General features: G+C 45.9%; 1 protein-coding gene across 2 annotated transcripts in view; it reads right to left on the reverse strand.

Annotated features, from left to right (window-relative positions):
• The window catches only part of LOC138498038 (microtubule-actin cross-linking factor 1, isoforms 6/7-like), a 530,795-nt gene that overhangs the window by 300,704 nt on the left and 211,864 nt on the right, over window positions 1–18,227 (reverse strand). For both annotated transcript variants that reach the window (XM_069621876.1, XM_069621877.1), the window contains exons 10-11: window positions 12,894–13,001; window positions 1,873–2,091 (exon numbers count right to left, since the gene is read on the reverse strand). In XM_069621876.1, the coding sequence (XP_069477977.1) occupies window positions 1,873–2,091; window positions 12,894–13,001 (327 nt within the window). The remainder of the gene's footprint in view (window positions 1–1,872; window positions 2,092–12,893; window positions 13,002–18,227) is intronic.

The following is an 18,227-nucleotide window of genomic DNA, read 5'->3' on the forward strand; positions in this document are numbered from 1 at the left end:
ACACCACCTCCATCCATGAACATGCTACTTGCACCCCCGCCTCTTTCTTGCACCCTAATGCAGCCAATCCTTCATGCTGCAGACATCACCACAAACAAGATGCCCTTTATTTCACAGAAACCGGTCTGCCTCAACCCAAAACATGTCTGGGGTGGCTGGTGGTCTTGTGCAGAAGGGATGTGACCGAGCAGTTTGGGCTGGACTGTCCCTGGAAAAGGTGGGGGCCAAGCCCAATTACCATATGGTCTTTCCTCTTTCTCTAATGGTTTGGTCTGCAGGGTTGCCCAGAGCTATGCCAGAGGTTAAGAGTAATGCTAAACATTCCAGCCATCATCTGTTCTTGTGTTGTGCTATGCAATGGACCCTCCTGCTGTCAAATACATGCATCTAATTAGGCATCAGATCCTCTAGTAGCAGCAGTAAATTATTCTGGCTATCCAATGATTTCTCTAGCAGCAGAACTACACAATAATCTAGCTATGCAATGGATTTTCAGGCATCCAAACAGGATTAACATGGAAATAGAATTGCAATATTGGTGGTCTGCATTACCTGGCTGTTGATCCGACTGCCAGGAGAGAGGATGGCAGAAACAAGGTTTGGGCACAAGGAAAACAGGCATCAACCTTTGTCTTTGCCCTTTGCTAGCTGCCCACAGGACTTCAGACTTTTGCAGTTCCGGGAAAAATGACCCAGAAGGAGAACTAATCTACAGCCACACTTAACACGTCAAACAGCAATAGACCCACGTAGTCTGTATTCCATGTTGCTTATCTGCGATAGCAGTATTCGCAAGCATCATTTAATACGCGCGAGCTCTTCCTGGCAAAATGAGGATGTAATGATACACGGGCTTTATGTGGTGATAACCGGTAGGTGTTCCTCGGTGTACAGCAGGACCATCACCAGAAATTACGAAAAGCTGCCTCCAACCAGCTAAATGAGAGTACTCCAATTAGAAAAACATGGTATGTGATGGAGGTTGATGCCAATAAATCTCTGGTCGCTTAGATGACAGATATGGTTTCCACATCTCTGATAAGTCCTTAGAAAAGGACTCTTCAGGGGGGGGGGGAGTCAACAAACCTGCGCAGGGGGAGGGAATAGAAAGTACAGGCACAGACCAGAACCTTGGGCCTCAGCCACGATGCCCACGGGCTGAGCGTGCGCTTTAAAAATATGAATAAATAAATAAATAACCTTCTTAGACACCGATAGGGTGATCAGTAAAACTGCCCAGAAGTGACACTGGTGTTCATATTTGTCAAGCACAGAGATATCCATTGCACTTGGATGGTGCAAGATGACCATCACCAAATGGACACATCCAAAAGTAAGGAATGGCCAAGTGACAAGTCCATTCCTACAAATGGAACGGGAACACCCAAAGGTGAAAAATGGTGGCCGGGCACAATGGCAGTTTAGAAGAACAGAGCAACGCCGAACTCCCCTTGCACGGCGCATGCGATTATTACAGAATTAGATCAAAACCAGATTCCGAACCTCACTTGCTATGGTTTGCCTTCCTCATACTAGAGTTCGTCTCGCTTCATGGCCCTCAGCCTGAGGGTCCCCGTTTTCAAAGCAGCGAAATAATACAAACCCCAATATGCATGTACCTGGAGAATGTTACATGGCACCCAGGATTTGAAAATACAAATATTCATGTTTGGAGCAAATGTTCCTGTGACATTAGGATAGCCGAGCCTGTGTGTTCCATGTTTCAGACTGTGCAAACTTGAGTCTAGCACTCATTTTTCACAAGTGACTAATGTAAATATTCATAAAACTACTACCATTGCCGATCCCCCCTCCCCCGGAGAGGCACGCATGAGAGACTCTTCCGTCCGTACGTGGGGCTAGTCTAGTTACCTGCAGGAGCTCCTGCTGCTCTTTGAAGGACTCAGAGCTGAAGGAGCATGGCGACAGCTGGGCGATCTCTGCCTGCGTGTCCTCCAGCCATGGAAGCAGCTCCTCTTGGGTCTCGGAGTATTGGGCAAGCAAAGACTGTAAATGCTCCAGCTGCATGGCGGAGGATGAGCTCTTCATAAGGACCTGTGGTGCCCGCTCTGCCAGGGAGTCCAAGCATGGCTGAGGGGAGGCAAATTGGAAGAAAAGTTGGCAAAACATAATGATGTGAATAGAATATACATATGTCTAGGACCAGTGAATCACAGGAGCTGGTTATGACATGCGGTTCATTTGTAACTAGACATTTCTATTGCGAGTAGGCATGGAAAGCTACCGCAGCCTCTTAAGAGTGGGATGCTTGGGGAATCTACATGGAGACATTTGCCTAATGTCGGGGGATCGCAATTGAAGTACTGATCAAAATGATTATTGGAGGTCGTCACACAACACTTCTCGGGTTGAAACAATGAATGCGGAAAATTGATTATCCCACGTGACAGGGTCTTGAAAGGCTTTGGTGACTTTCCAGGTCTACTCGTAAAAACACCTTATAAATAAAGGAATCGCATGCCAGAATTAACTCCATTATTCTACACTCTGTTGCACATTTTGGTGTTTGCCGAATTAGCCCACAAGTTGAAGAAATGGTGAGGTTTCTCACTGTAGGGACTAGTGTACTCCTTGTCCACAGCCCTCTTTCCCCCACACCCTTGGGATGTCTGCCTACAGGCACAGGAGTGTCTGACACACAATAACCCCCGCAGGATGAGCATGGGCAGGCTGCCACAGGCCATGGTCACCCTGGCAGCACCCTCTGGGCCTATCCCGTCAGTCCTCTTCCACCAACCAAGCAGTTGCAAAGATATGGCTAGGTGTTAGAGCGGATAGTGGGAGGAGATATGAAGGAAAGTCGACTATGGGCTAAGAACACAATAACACTATGGGGCTCATTACGAGTCTGGCGGTAGCCGTGCCGGTAAAACCGGCAGGCTGCCGCCGGACCCATAGTGAATTACCGGAGCCGGACTTGCTGGAATTACCGGGGAATTACATCCCCGGTGGTCCGGTAAATCCGTCACAGGGACCACGGATGCACCGGCACGTTATTAATGGTGCCGGTGCTTCTGTGACAGTCTGCTTACCATGGCCACTATGTCCGGCAGGCTCCCACCTGTCGGCACAGCGGCTCCGGCAGGCAGCCTCATAGTTTGCCGGTCCGGAAACAACCGTGCCGGTAAGCTTACCGGCACCGTTGTTTCCAGACCTGCAAACTTGTATGTCAAGCTACTTTTACATATCACTGCACCCCGTCCAATTGCTCCATATTCTTAGGAGATTCATAAAACAGGAGGTATTTGGATGGCAATTGGATCTAAGCCCTAGTTTACCCAAAAATATTCAGAGCAACTGTCAGTCCTAAGCTTGTATCCATTAAATAATGTTTGCATAAAAAGATGTGGGTGCCCACGCTGCAGCCTTGCAGACAATGTCGATTGGGAGGGTTATGGTTGCTTAAATAGCGCTGAAACCCGAAGGCATAAGAGTGTTACGAGAAGGCTGGCTTAATTTTGAACAGTGGAGTTGACCGGGGTCCTGAGGGTGGGGGAGGTGTGGAGGGTGGTAATGGGGAAGTTATGGACGTGTAATACATACACAATACATGATAAGTTTGTGGTCTGTTAATCTGTTGAAAATCAATAAAGAAAGTTTAAAAAAAAAAAAATTAAAAAAAAAAAAAAGAGTGTTACGAGAAGGAACAGTGAAGCGAAAAGGACAATGAGGAAACAACAGAAGGACCCAGACCTAAGAATGTCAGGAAGAGCTTTCCAAATCCCTAGGTCCTGCAGAGAGAATCCTGTACCGCCACCACAGACCCACATCTAAGGGTGTCAGGAAGAGCTTTCCAAATCCCTGGGTCCTGCATAGAGAAACCTGTACCGCCACCACAGACCCACATCTAAGAGTGTCAGGAAGAGCTTTCCAAATCCCTGGGTCCTGCATAGAGAAACCTGTACCGCCACCACAGACCCACATCTAAGAGTGTCAGGAAGAGCTTTCCAAATCCCTGGGTCCTGCATAGAGAAACCTGTACCGCCACCACAGACCCACATCTAAGAGTGTCAGGAAGAGCTTTCCAAATCCCTGGGTCCTGCATAGAGAAACCTGTACCGCCACCACAGACCCACATCTAAGAGTGTCAGGAAGAGCTTTCCAAATCCCTGGGTCCTGCATAGAGAAACCTGTACCGCCACCACAGACCCACATCTAAGAGTGACAGGAAGAGCTTTCCAAATCCCTGGGTCCTGCATAGAGAAACCTGTACCGCCACCACAGACCCACATCTAAGAGTGTCAGGAAGAGCTTTCCAAATCCCTGGGTCCTGCATAGAGAAACCTGTACCGCCACCACAGACCCACATCTAAGAGTGTCAGGAAGAGCATTCCAAATCCTGGGGTCCTGCTTAGATAAACCTGTACCGCCACCACAGACCCACATCTAAGAGTGTCAGGAAGAGCATTCCAAATCCTGGGGTCCTGCTTAGAGAAACCTGTACCGCCACCACAGACCCACATCTAAGAATGTCAGGAAGAGCTTTCCAAATCCTGGGAGGTCCTGCATAGAGAAACCTGTACCGCCACCACAGACCCACATCTAAGAGTGTCAGGAAGAGCTTTCCAAATCCTGGGAGGTCCTGCATAGAGAAACCTGTACCGCCACCACAGACCCACATCTAAGACTGTCAGGAAGAGCTTTCCAAATCCTGGGAGGTCCAACATAGAGAAACCTGTACCGCCACCATAGACCCACATCTAAGAGTGTCAGGAAGAGCTTTCCAAATCCCTGGGTCCTGCATAGAGAAACCTGTACCGCCACCATAGACCCACATCTAAGAATGTCAGGAAGAGCTTTCCAAATCCCTGGGTCCTGCATAGAGAAACCTGTACCGCCACCACAGACCCACATCTAAGAATGTCATGAAGATCTTTCCAAATCCTGGGGAGGTCCTGCATAGAGAAACCTGTACCGCCACCACAGACCCACATCTAAGAATGTCAAGAAGAGCTTTCCAAATCCTGGGGTCCTGCATAGAGAAACCTGTACCGCCACCACAGACCCACATCTAAGAATGTCAGGAAGAGCTTTCCAAATACTGGGGAGGTCCTGCATAGAGAAACCTGTACCGCCACCACAGACCCACATCTAAGAATGTCAAGAAGAGCTTTCCAAATCCCTGGGTCCTGCATAGAGAAACCTGTACCGCCACCACAGACCCACATCTAAGAATGTCAAGAAGAGCTTTCCAAATCCATGGGTCCTGCATAGAGAAACCTGTACCGCCACCACAGACCCACATCTAAGAGTGTCAGGAAGAGCTTTCCAAATCCCTGGGTCCTGCATAGAGAAACCTGTACCCCCACCACAGACCCACATCTAAGAATGTCAAGAAGAGCTTTCCAAATCCCTGGGTCCTGCATAGAGAAACCTGTACCGCCACCACAGACCCACATCTAAGAATGTCAGGAAGAGCATTCCAAATCCTGGGAGGTCCCGCATAGAGAAACCTGTACCGCCACCACAGACCCACATCTAAGGGTGTCAGGAAGAGCATTCCATATCCCTGGGTCCTGCATAGAGACACCTGTACCGCCACCACAGACCCACACCTAAGAGTGTCAGGAAGAGCTTTCCAAATCCCTGGGTCCTGCATAGAGAAACCTGTACCGTCACCACAGACCCACATCTCAGGGTGTCAGGAAGAGCATTCCAAATCTCTGGGTCCTGCATAGAGACACCTGTACCGCCACCACAGACCCACATCTAAGAGTGTCAGAAAGAGCATTCCAAATCCTGGGAGGTCCCGCATAGAGAAACCTGTACCGCCACCACAGACCCACATCTCAGGGTGTCAGGAAGAGCATTCCAAATCCCTGGGTCCTGCATAGAGAAACCTGTACCACCACCACAGACCCACATCTAAGAGTGTCAGGAAGAGCATTCCAAATCCTGGGGTCCTGCATAGAGAAACCTGTACCACCGCCACAGACCCACATCTAAGAGTGTCAGGAAGAGCATTCAAAATCCTGGGGTCCTGCATAGAGAAACCTGTACCACCGCCACAGACCCACATCTATGAGTGTCAGGAAGAGCATTCCAAATCCTGGGGAGGTCCTGCATAGAGAAACCTGTACCACCGCCACAGACCCACATCTAAGAGTGTCAGGAAGAGCTTTCCAAATCCTGGGGTCCTGCATAGAGGAACCTGTACCGCCACCACAGACCCACATCTATGAGTGTCAGGAAGAGCTTTCCAAATCCTGGGAGGTCCTGCATAGAGAAACCTGTACCACCACCACAGACCCACATCTAAGAATGTCAGGAAGAGCATTCCAAATCCTGGGGTCCTGCTTAGAGAAACCTTTACCGCCATCACAGTTCCTTTAGAATCTTGGAGAAGTTATACAATTATGGAATTATAAGGAAGAGTAGGAGTATGGAGTACTAGCTACATAGGATGGAGTATTGTCACAAAGAAGCAACGTTCAAAGAAATGTGGCGGAGACGGCAGTCAAACACTTATAGAGTAGTGGGAGTCACATGGGAAGGGGCATTAAGAATTAATCTTACAGTGCTGTTTTGTAAAACCTACAGTTTTTACCAAAGGTATTATGGTAAACCCAATAAAGGGTATTACCATAGTGCAGCTTCGCTCCAACGATAGCTCTCGCAGTGATGACGAAATTACCAGAGTTCAGGTAAGAGCGATCCCATTTAAATATTCGCAGGTAGTAAAGCAGCAATACTGCAAATGCAGGATGTAATCAGAGTGACTGCCCAGTGTTTTCACCTTTGATAATATTGGCTAAGGAGTCCAAAGGAACGACAGATGGAAGTAACAGTTGAGTACATCTACGTGGCTAGACCATTAATAATTTAGTTTTTTGCAATATTTAAACTGAGCCAATTATTCTGCATCCACTCTTGCATTTTGAGAAAAGATTATCTCTGAAAAACTAATTATCGTAGGGTAAAATGCCAGTCCATTTATAAAAACTGTGTGTCAACAACACATAACAATGACCGCCAACACCCAGTCTGGGCAAGCAGATCCTGGAAAGGTTGGACAAGAATAACATACAGTAGTGGAGAAAGAACGGAGTCCTGTGGGGCCACATACTTCATTCCAGTGAATTCAGAGTAAAGACTGTCCAAGCTAAGACAATAGCCAGGATTCAATAGAAAAGAAGTTAACCAGCGCAGTGCATGGTATGATTCCCTGTCTACAAAAATGTGTCTAGAGAGAAGAAGCCGGTGGTCACGGGTATCAAACAGCAGAAAAATCGAGGGATATTGGAAATCAGGCATCATTATGTTCCAAGTTCCAGAGCAGACCAATCTTAACTTCAGGGAAGGGAGTCTGAGTGCCCAGCTGTTGTTGAAACTCACACTGACAATTGCCTAAAGGTTTATGTGTCTCTATAAATTGTTGCACTTAAGAGACCACAATCTTTTTGACATGGGAGGAAACTTGCAAAAAGAAATATCTTTCCTAACAGGGGCATGAAGAAGAGAGAAGCCTGCAAGGACAGAGAATGTGCCTGAACCACAAAAGAGAAAAAGAGAAAAGCAGTCAAAAGAATAAATACCTCTGTGCACAAGGCGCCTAATACGGGGTGCAGAAAAAGACGGACAAGATAAGTTAGAGGGTATGGGGAACGTGGCCCCGAGTACACACACACTCTGCACTTGGCTTCTTGCCGTGCAAAGGCTCCAGTCCAATTATTCCAGACACACATCCAACAGTAAGGACGACCTGGCATGGGAGTATTAGACTTTACTGAAATGATCTTACCAAACCCAACAGTGTTTATGGAGGATAATGTATTGGCACCACCGTGGAATTAATCTATTTCACAGGGTATCAGCACGAACAGTACCACAATAAATGGTCAATTTATATTGTGTACCTCAGTTTTAATTCTACAAAAGACAGCACATTTTGCCATGGCATTCAGCACGCCAGCAGATCGCTCACAGATAGACAGATGATTTCTATATTTCCACTCTAGATTGGTGATGGAGATGGTTCTTTTGGAGCGATTGAAGTTGGAACTAGGTTTCAAGATCGATCTTCGGCAGGATCAGAAATTGGGGACTACTGTGGATGGTGGTCTCACTGAGAATTGTGAATAATCTAGCTGGCTCTGGAGTAGAACAGTGTCTGAATTCCCTGAGCAGGATAATTGATTGGGTTGGTGTTATGTCTGGATTATGGAAGAGGCAAGATCCCTGACCATGAACTCGGTAAAAGGAGATTAGAGGATTTTGTTGACTTAAATCTGATATCCTGGAACTCTAGAGGGAGTAAATATCTGTTTAGTAACATAGAAGCCTTCAATATACTGAAGGGGTCTGGTTGCATCTTCTTACAAAAGACCTGGCTTACCGATAAACCAGCAATAGAAGGGTATTGTATTTTCTTTCAATCGGCTAAGGGTAGCTGTGGAGGGCGGCCTGCTGGGGGGCTGTTGATTGCTATATGTTCCGGCCTTGAATTACCTGCTTTGATGGTCCCGGACCATCCCTTTGGCATCTGGCAGTTCAGCTATCAGGGCAAGGGAAGGAGTAAGAAGTACTCATAATAAACATTTACTGGCATAAGGAGGTCTGTAAATTGGAAGAATTCCTGAATGTGGTTTCGAATCTAATATTGAACTGGAAATGGAGAAAGTGTAAGGGACACATAGTCGTGGTTGGGGATTTAAATGCAGATGGTAGAATGCCTGATATTAACAGAGAGATATGGGACTTAACAGTCAAAGCGGTACCTGAAAACCATAAATCAGCTGCAGTCAGGAAGTGGTATGTTGCCTTGACTTCAATAGGGCTCCAAATGTTGAATGGACAGGTGAGGAGTGATAAGGTAATCTAATTTTATGTTGAGGAATTTCTATTCCAGAGTTGTAATTACCTACAAGTGGTTGACAGTTCATGGAGTGATCATTCGCTTATGAGGGCATCTTTTAATATTGTTGTGTGTGTAAACCAAGGTGGGGGTCCAAAGGATTTGATTATAAATAGCTGACGAACCGGTATGTGGTGGACAGATGCGAACATATAGAGATTGAAAAGTATGCTTGCTCGTGTATTGTATGAATCAACATACGAATGGGAGTTGGAGGTATTGAATGCGGAATGCTTTGATGACGCTATATCCAGCATAATCAATACGGTCCTGTGTAGTTTAAACAAGAGCATGGAGAAACGCTGTAAGGCACATCTGCACACCTTTGATGAACAGCTAGTAGAAAGGAAATGTGAGATGAGGCAATGCTTGAGACAGATTAATAGTTCTGAAATGTCAAGGGAAATGTGGGACCAGAATATAGGGAATGTAAAACTAAAGGTATAGGGGCTATTTAATTTTCTGAGGCCCAAGCTACTGCAAAAAGACATGCAAAAAATGCTGGATATTGTTATGAAAAGGGAAGTCGTTTCATTCTGGTCTTTGGTAAACGGGCAGGACGTACCTTTAGCTATTGCCATTTAAATGGGGTTCTGGAATCTATCTGGGTGGAGTACTTTGAGATCCTGTACTCCTCCTGTACTATTTTGGACCCATTTACTGGCCTTAATAAACGTACTAATGAAAAATCGAATTGGAGTTTCTCTACAGAAATTGAAGATATCATCGACATAATTAGATTCAATAAGTGGCCACGTGCTCCAGGCCCAAATGGTCTGACCAACAATATGCTAAAAGGCGACCCTGTCAGCTGGGCAAACGCGTTACTTATTTTATTTAGGAATATCTTCAAGAAAGATCTGATACTAGACTCTTTGCACACAGCCTTTTTTGCTCCAATTTATAAGACAGAGAGGACCCAAGAAATCATCGTCCAATCTCCTTACTTGACATTAACAGCAACATTTTTGCTATGACAATTGAAAGAATGGGCAGATGCAGCAGGTCGCATTAGTACATTTAAAACGGGTTTTCAAAAGTCACATTCGACCAACATTAATGGTTGTGTCCTAAGATCAATACAGGAGTCGGCCTGCCAAGACACTCAGGGCTGTATGTTTGTGGCTTCCATTGCCCTCTCGGCAGCCTTCGACAGAGTGGACCGAAAAAGGTTATGGAAGAAGTTGGATTTGTGGGGGCTGCCGTGGGGTCTATTGAAGTGGATTGTGAGACTCCATGCAAACACTGGAATCCAAGTCTGCTTGAATAAAACAGGGAACATGTTTAGGACGATCCCCAGTTTGGACGATTTTCTTTTGTTTGGTAATACCAGAGTCGGGCTGCAGAGATTGTTGTTAGACTTCGAGAATTATGCAAAGGGCAATAGTCTTATAATTAACCCAGCTAAAAAAGATATTAAAACTGACTAAAGGCAGGAAGAAGTCATCGGAGTGTTGGATGTTACCTAATGTTGTGATAAAGTGTTCCACCAAGTATTATTTTTTGTTTGTTTTACATTGGTATTTAACCCTCGATTATAAGTCTGTCTTCCTATCTATTTCAGAAGGCACAGTACCTTGTAAATCAACTTGTAAAGTTGGATAGAAAATTTGGGAGGTTTTCTATTAAACCAGCAATGTCTTTCAATGAAGGGAAGATCGTCCCAAAGTTTATTTATGGTGCAGAGTTGTGGTTGGGTGACACTTTAAAATGTTTGGATTTAATAGAGGCGGCACTTTCGTTGCGCATTTTGGCCCTTACAAAGTCAGTGCCGCTCCCAGCTATTCCATATGAGCGGTGTGTACTGTACCTGAGAATAAGAGTCAGTTGGCGATGGTGTGCCTGTATAAGAATATTATGGGGGTTCATTATATTTTGACATTAAACAAGCAATGGCTAGCGATTCCTCTATGGGGGGGAAAATCATATCGGTTCACCTGCTGAATTTCTGCACAGAATTACTAAACTCGGGTGAGACTGAGAAAGGAGGATTTGAAGTTGACCCCCGAGAGGGTAAGAAATCTCCGATAGGATTCAGATTGGGTGAATACGATTGACTCTTTCCATACTTACCCCTCTTTTGATCATCTATCCCGTGAACACAAAAGGAGGGGGAGTGTTGCCGCTTATCTGAGTTGTATCCACACCATTTCTGGAGGTCTCTTATGGTAAAGTTCAGATTGTATTTATTGCTGACAAGAGAGATTCTCTGCAGGAGAGGGGACTGATCGATCAAACCATTGTAATATGCAGAATCTGTAAGGATGATGATTCTGTAGAAACTCGGATACATCTAATGGTGGAGTGTAGTGCGTTAAATGCATTGAGAATGATCTATCTACACAAACTGTTTGTGGGAGTCGATTGGCAAAATAAGGAAAGTCTCTGGAAAAGATGTTTGAATTGTGAGAATAGATCAGATCGGGTATCTCTAGCAGCATTTTTAAAGTCTCTGTGCATTTACTGCAAGTGATTGCGGGAAGGTAATCGACTGTTGCTCATTTAGGAATGATTTTAATTGTGATGAATTTGAACCTTCTGATGAAATTGTGTATTTTTGCTAAGAATTTGGTTTTATATTCTATTCTGTATTGTATTTAAAATGTTATTGTTGTTTTGTAAATATATTTGTAAACCATACACAATAAATAAAAACTTAAAAAGCAGGATTGAACATATTCCCTGCTCTTCGTTTGAAGAGATTATTAATGATGGTCTGAACCCCATTTCTCAAACTTTTGTTGCATCCTGTAGCAAACCTTCAGCAGAGTTGTATTACTATTTTTTCACGCAGAAGCTTCACCAGATTAGCTTTTTTCTTTTCTTTTTCGTTGAATTAAAATAGGGAATCCTTCCGCTAATGCATGCATCTGGTGAATTCTGTGGCTGCCCCTGCAAGCGCCAAAGAAACGGGGATATAATGAGTGCAATTCTAAGCCTCCTCCTTTAATCTTCCCCGGGTGTAGTTAAAACAGATTCTCCCCAACTAGTTATTACAAAGGAATACCCGATGCTTCGTATTGTCACCCTGTTTTACGCCCCTAGAATCCAAGATGGACTTACTAGCCAAATTTCCATAAATTAATTAGTCAAGGAGTGGCGGGAGGGTAGGGAAGGGGTAATGGGGCAGCCATATATTTTAAAGGCACCCAATGTGTCCTTCCCATGTTTGTGGCCATCCTGGAATGTCGTTCAAGTTTCTGTAAATTTGAAAAGGGGTTAATATTTCTGACAGCCACTTGGCCTACAAATTTGTATTAGAATATTTGTTGCAGACATGCAATAGCGTCTTACAGGAAATCATGGAATAGTTACAGGATTGTTATACATGAAAAGGTACACCTATAGTACCATGAATAGGTCCTTAAAACAGAATGGCCCTCATTACGACCCTGGCGGAAATCGCGGTGCTAAATGCACCGCGGAGCACGGCGGAAAGCTGCCGATAGCGCCATGGAGGATGGCGGATTTTCCGCCCCATACCGACCTTGGCGGGGCGGTAAATCCCCATCCCCCATTTTACCCTTCCCCATTCCCATTTTTGCCCCATAGGGTATAATGGGAGTGGGGAAGGCGTTAATTACGCCACCTCAAAATACGGTGGCGTAATTAACGACAAGGTCCCGTAGCGCCATGGATTTCTCCGCCCGGAAAAACCAGGCGGAAAACGCTCCATGGCGCTACGGAATCTCGTAGTAGGGCGGACGGGTCCGCCGCGAATAACGCTGGCGTAAACCCACTCCGCCAGGGTCGTAATGAGGCCCAATACATTTTTCTAACTTTCTTACTTAAAAATAGCTTCAGCCGTTCCAATTGCTTTTCAGATGTTTGGTATTGCAGACCGATCGATCCACACTGCCAGCGAATATTCCTAATATTGACATGTTTTGCAAGACTTTTCACATCAGCCAATGTTCAGATGGGGCTTCTGCCTCCCACCACTCAAGATACCCAGGAGCAGTTGGCGTAACGCATCCTTATGCACGGGGCAACCTGGGCATTCTCTGAGGACACTCACCTGGAGGCTCCGTTGTGTGGCTGCTGGGCAGAGAACGAGTAGTGGCTTGGAAAGTGCCAAGAGTCGGTCAATAACACTTTGGTGCTGGAGGATCTCCACAGCCAGGATCTGAAAAAACAAGTCCAGATTTTTGATCCAAGGAAAATGGCAGCATAGCTCTTTTTATGCGGACGGCCAAATGCGATGCACCCTGCGTAGGGTGTGGAAATACCAGGACTCGATCCTTCACTACAATTGCATGTAGTCTGCAACACGGCCATTTGATTACAGAACAGGGTAGGTTTATGTTTTTAGATTTATTTCAAACACAGACATATCAGTTTGATCAGAAATTATTTACAAGAACACATTTACATATGGCCGAGGCATGGCCACCCTCCCGAAGTGTGCCTGTACAATAGCACAAAGATGAGAAGTGCGGGTGAAAAAAAATGGGACATAGACCAGGCACAAAACAAACAGAAAAGATATATACAAGTTTAATTAAAAAGGTAACATTATGCTAAGGTGGGGTGATTGAAAATATAGGAGTAGTGATGACTGTTTCAATATACACAATCACATTATTAAACATCACTGGGGAAGCAGTGGGGTCAGGTAGGGTGGATGGGGTAAAGGGCAGGGGGAGCTCCCTTTTTAGTAAGTGAAGTTTAAGCCTAGCTTTGAAGAGATCCACCGTTGGGCTGGCTTTGCTTGTGATGGGCAGCGGGTTCCAATGGAGCAGGCCAGTAGGGAGAAAGACCAGAAGCGAGAGGATGCACGTGGAGGCCTTTGGCCAGTGAGGTTGTGGGCAGAGAAGGAGCGGAGGGAATGAGATGGTAAGTAAACTGAGATCCAATCAACAATCAGACTGGTGCCGAGGAGGAAGACCATTGATAGCTATGTAGACTAGACGAAGGAACTTGAAAAGGGAGTGGTTGTGCATGGGCTGTCAACCAGTATTTCGCTAGGTAGGAGTCGGGGAGGATTGTGTAGGTTGTCAAGAGTAAAGTTTAGGTCTTAAAGGAGGAAGTAGTAGAGAGAAGAAGGCCAAAGAGTAGGCTCGGGCAGTAGGCAAGTCTGGTGAGCACAAGGGCAGAGAACAGAGTTTTCATACAATGGTTAATAAGAAATTGACATGTTTTCTGAATGTTGAGAAGGTTAATAAGAGCACTATAGGCAATGCTAGTTATGAATGGTTGCAGTCAGATGTCCCCATCAAAGAGGACCCCAAGGTTGCTTGGGGCGAGGGAGGAAGAAGGTCAAGTGAGAAGGAGATAGGAGAATGGATGGCACTGGAAGCTGGGCAAGAAATGATTTCAGCATCAGGCAGCACAGAGCCACCCAGTGACGAATTGCAGTTAGACCATTGGTAATCCATTCTGAGATGGCAGAGGCGAAGGAGAGAAAGAAGAAAAAGACTAAGGTTTCATCAGCAAACAGGTGAAAGTGAAAGTCAAAAGACGAAATCAGTCGTTTAGGGCAGAGGCATAGAGGGAAAAGAGCATCGGTCCAAGGACTCTAACCGTTGGGGGATGCAGACAGGAACAGCGGTGGAGTAAGAGGTTTGTGGGTTCCAGGAGATTTTAAAGGATCCACCATCCAGGTAGGAGGCGATCCAGGCAAGAGCAGATTTGCGAAACCCAAGGCGGAGAAATGAGTGGTCAACAGCATCGAAAGAGGCAGAGAGATCCAAAAGGATGAGTAAAGAAGAGTGTTTGGAGTGGTGAGCATGAGAGAAAGTTGGGAGACATGCATGAATGCAGTTGTGCATGAGTGTTTATTATGTAAGCCAATTTGAAGTGGATCTCCAAGGTAATTATCCTCAAAGTACTTAGTGATCTGGTTGAAGAACACCCGCTCAAGGACTTTTGAATTATGGGGAAGGAAGGAAACTGTGCGACAATGTGACAGGGTGTTTGGGTTAGCAGAATGTTTCTTCAATAGATGTAGGACAGTTGCAGATTTGAAGGAGGAAGGAAAGAGTGCAATGGAGAAAGAGAGAGAAAGAGAGTGAGAGAGAGGGGGGTAAAAGTGTTCTGAGAGACTAGGGAAGGTGATAGAGGCCAAGTCTTTTAACATTTTGGGAGCAAATGGGTCAGTCCTGTGAAGGATGGGTGCTAATTTGATAGGAGAGGTTGGAGAGAATTAGTCGAGAGTATAAAGGGCAGAGGTGGTGGACAGGGTTCCATGTGATATAATCGCGGCTAAAATTGCTGTGGTAACAAAACATTGCAGCAAAAATGCCACCGTTTTTGCGCTGCAGTCCATGTAAAACATGCGGGGGACAACCCCGCAACCCCCGGACCCATTATACCATTTAAGGGAAGCGGGGGACACCCCCCGCAATCCCTGCTCCCCTTAAATGGTATAATGGGGCACACTTTTACCGGGTCAAACGGCTGCATTTTTGCTGCGATATTTTTTTACCGCTGCATTTTTGCCGCGATTATATTACCTGATACCGTGGACAGAAGGGGGGGTCAGGGTGGTATAGAGGAGGGCTGTGGGAGTGTCACACATTTGAGAGATTGTATAAGAAATGTAGTGGAGCAAAGGCATTAGCAGTCAGGGAGGAGGTGTTAGATTTTAGCTTGGGAGGCGAGGACAGCTTGAAGGATAAATGAATGTTTAGTTAAGGAAAGAGATTAGGTTTGTGAAGTAGGAGGATTCGACAGAGTACAGGGAAGAGAGATGGGCAGCAAGGTACGTTTTGTAGGCTAGGAGTAGGGATCTGTGATTTACATCAGCATCGTAGGTCACAGCACATGTATGTTTTGAGGGTCTGAATATCAGTGGTGAACCAAGGAAGAGGACAAGAACGTGAAGGTGTGAATGTGCGAGTTGGATAGTGTTGGTTAAAGGGAGTCATAACTGCATAGAGAAGTCAGAGAAAGCACGATCAATCGTAGAGCCATGAGAAGGGGAGACACATCATCAAGGTAAGGGGCTAGAGAGTCCTGCCTGACCTCTTAGTCCTTGAAAATGGGAGGAGTAGAGTGTGGAGGGACTGAGATAAGTGAACAATGGAGTGAGGAGAGGGGTTAATTGAGAGGTCAGAGGAGGATAGTGAATTAGAGAGAAATATCAGGTCAAGAGAAGAGATGTCTCAACAGATTGGGGGTAGGCTTGCCATGGAAAGAATAGAGGGAGTGGCTAGACATGAGGGAGTGTAAGTTCAAGGCGGGTGGCTGTGGAGGCTCTGGGAAAGTTAAAGTCCCACTGCTTGACAACGTGGATGTCTGTAGAAAGTGATACGAGAAGGGTCAGGTCAGGGATGAAGGAGTTGAGAACCAGGGTGTTCATAGAGAGCCAGAACAGTGAGAAGTGTAGGAGGGAGGAGTTGAAGAATGGCAAATTCAAAAGAATATGAAATGAAATCAGACAGGGGAAGGGACTGTGTTAAGGGGCTTATTGCCAACGGGGGAAGGAACCCCTCATTTCCACCTTCCCCAACAGGTTGTGGATATTGGAAGAAGGTAATGGAGGCAGTACGGAGAGCGATTAGTTTACAGTCATGATGGGGTGATCCAGGTTTCTGTGGCAAGAAGGGACCGTTGAGCATGATGAGTGTTGAAGAGGTCAGTGATGTAGGAAGACATTTTGCAGAGGGATTGTGATTTCCAGAGGCTAACTGAAAGAGTGATAGGGAGAAGAGTAGGAGAGGAAGAAAGATGAGGTTGGAGATTAGAAGCGTCATGTCTGGGGGTGTGGGTGGAGGGGGACAGATGGAGATGAGAAGTGGGGAGAGCAAGGTAGAGTTTAGACAGAGTTGGGGATGAAGGCTACTAGAGATGGGAATGAGAAGAGAGTACAAGGAGGAATGGTGCGATGTCAAGGGGCTCAATGGAGGGTGGAAGAACTAGGCAACTGAAGACAGTGAAGAAAGGATAAACCCCAGGAGTGGGTGAGCGGAAAGGAAATGAGGGAAGAAGCAGGTTTACATTTTGAGTTCATCTAGAACGGGTCTATAGGTAACCAAGACAAAGGGCAGCCCCTAAGGAGGAGTGTTCCTTGGTCCTGTGAGGTAACAGCAGATCGGCAGTGAATGGATAGTCAATGGGTGAAAGGATCCCTATGAAAGGAAGCAGGAGTCTGGCAAATGGTGAGCTTGACAAAGTCTTGGCTAGGCAGTGTGTCACATGACCATCTGGGGGCCAATCACAGTGCTCCAGATGACTTCCACACTTACAGCCAAGATGCAGGCAGGGTCCTAGGTGCTGCGGGCCAAGAAGCATTGTTTTACAGGCAGGCCCCTCAGATGGTGCACAGGATCCTCTGGGAAAGCAGGGTGTGTTCTGCAAGCGTACAGGTTGTGGCAGTGAACCTGTATCAAAGTTCCTATCACTCTCAAACACCAACCAAGGTGCATCCCGTGGCAGTGTGAATGGTGCAACAGGGATCCAGAATATGTAGTATTCTGGGTCTACACCGTTGCATAGAACCTGCGGCAAATCTTTCAAGAGAAGAGCAAACCTGCCTGCTTATAGTTATAAGCATGTACTTCAGTGAAGTGACATATCCACCCGTTATGTGACCTGGCTATTACTGGCCACCACTGCAGGCGTCAAACACCCCCCATAGTCTAAGAACTCAAGTCATTGGCTTACTAATTGCAAAGACCGCGAACGTCATCTTCAGTTCACATGAAACACACTCACAAGAGAACACCCTTTAGAGGTTTACAATGCTTTGCGACCCTGTAGCTTTTTTTACTCCCCTAAAAGTGGCTTTTTAGGTCATCTACAGATAAGCCATTCCACCTAGGCTTGCTCCAATGTACCCCACTCTGCCATTCTCTCACGCAGACCGAGACAACATCATAATTGCCCCACATCCCATTTAACTCTGACAAAATCACACTCTTCTTCACACAGGCTGGTCTTCAAACCCTATGCCTTTCTGCACGGCCTTCCTTTAAGGAAAAGTTAACCGCGACTCCACAATTCTCACAGGGTTGAGGCCTTCCTTATGGAGAGCAGCCATAAATGAGATCCTGCTGGTCAAACACTACAGAACAAATACAACCCACCAGCAGGGTTCTGGTCCATCTGAGAATTCGAAATCAAGCTCGTTCATGGCTACTCCCTCTTAGTTTGGGATCACTTGAAACTCCTGTGTGCACTAGTTCAGCCCAGCCAACCACCAAATCCGAAGAGAAACCTGGACCTTCCCCAGGGAAAATCATCCCCCCTACTCTCAGCACCACAGCAGCATGCCTGCTAGACCTGACACTACACATGCTAGTTTTTAGGATATGATATATGACATGGCATTTATAACGTGCCTATACACAAGTGTTTCAGGGCGCGATAAATGTACAATTTCAAAACACACCTGGCCATTTATCTGATG

Source organism: Ambystoma mexicanum, chromosome 5q (assembly GCF_040938575.1).
Source record: "Ambystoma mexicanum isolate Mex_15411 chromosome 5q, UKY_AmexF1_1, whole genome shotgun sequence".
Classification (NCBI taxonomy): Eukaryota; Metazoa; Chordata; class Amphibia; order Caudata; family Ambystomatidae; genus Ambystoma; species Ambystoma mexicanum.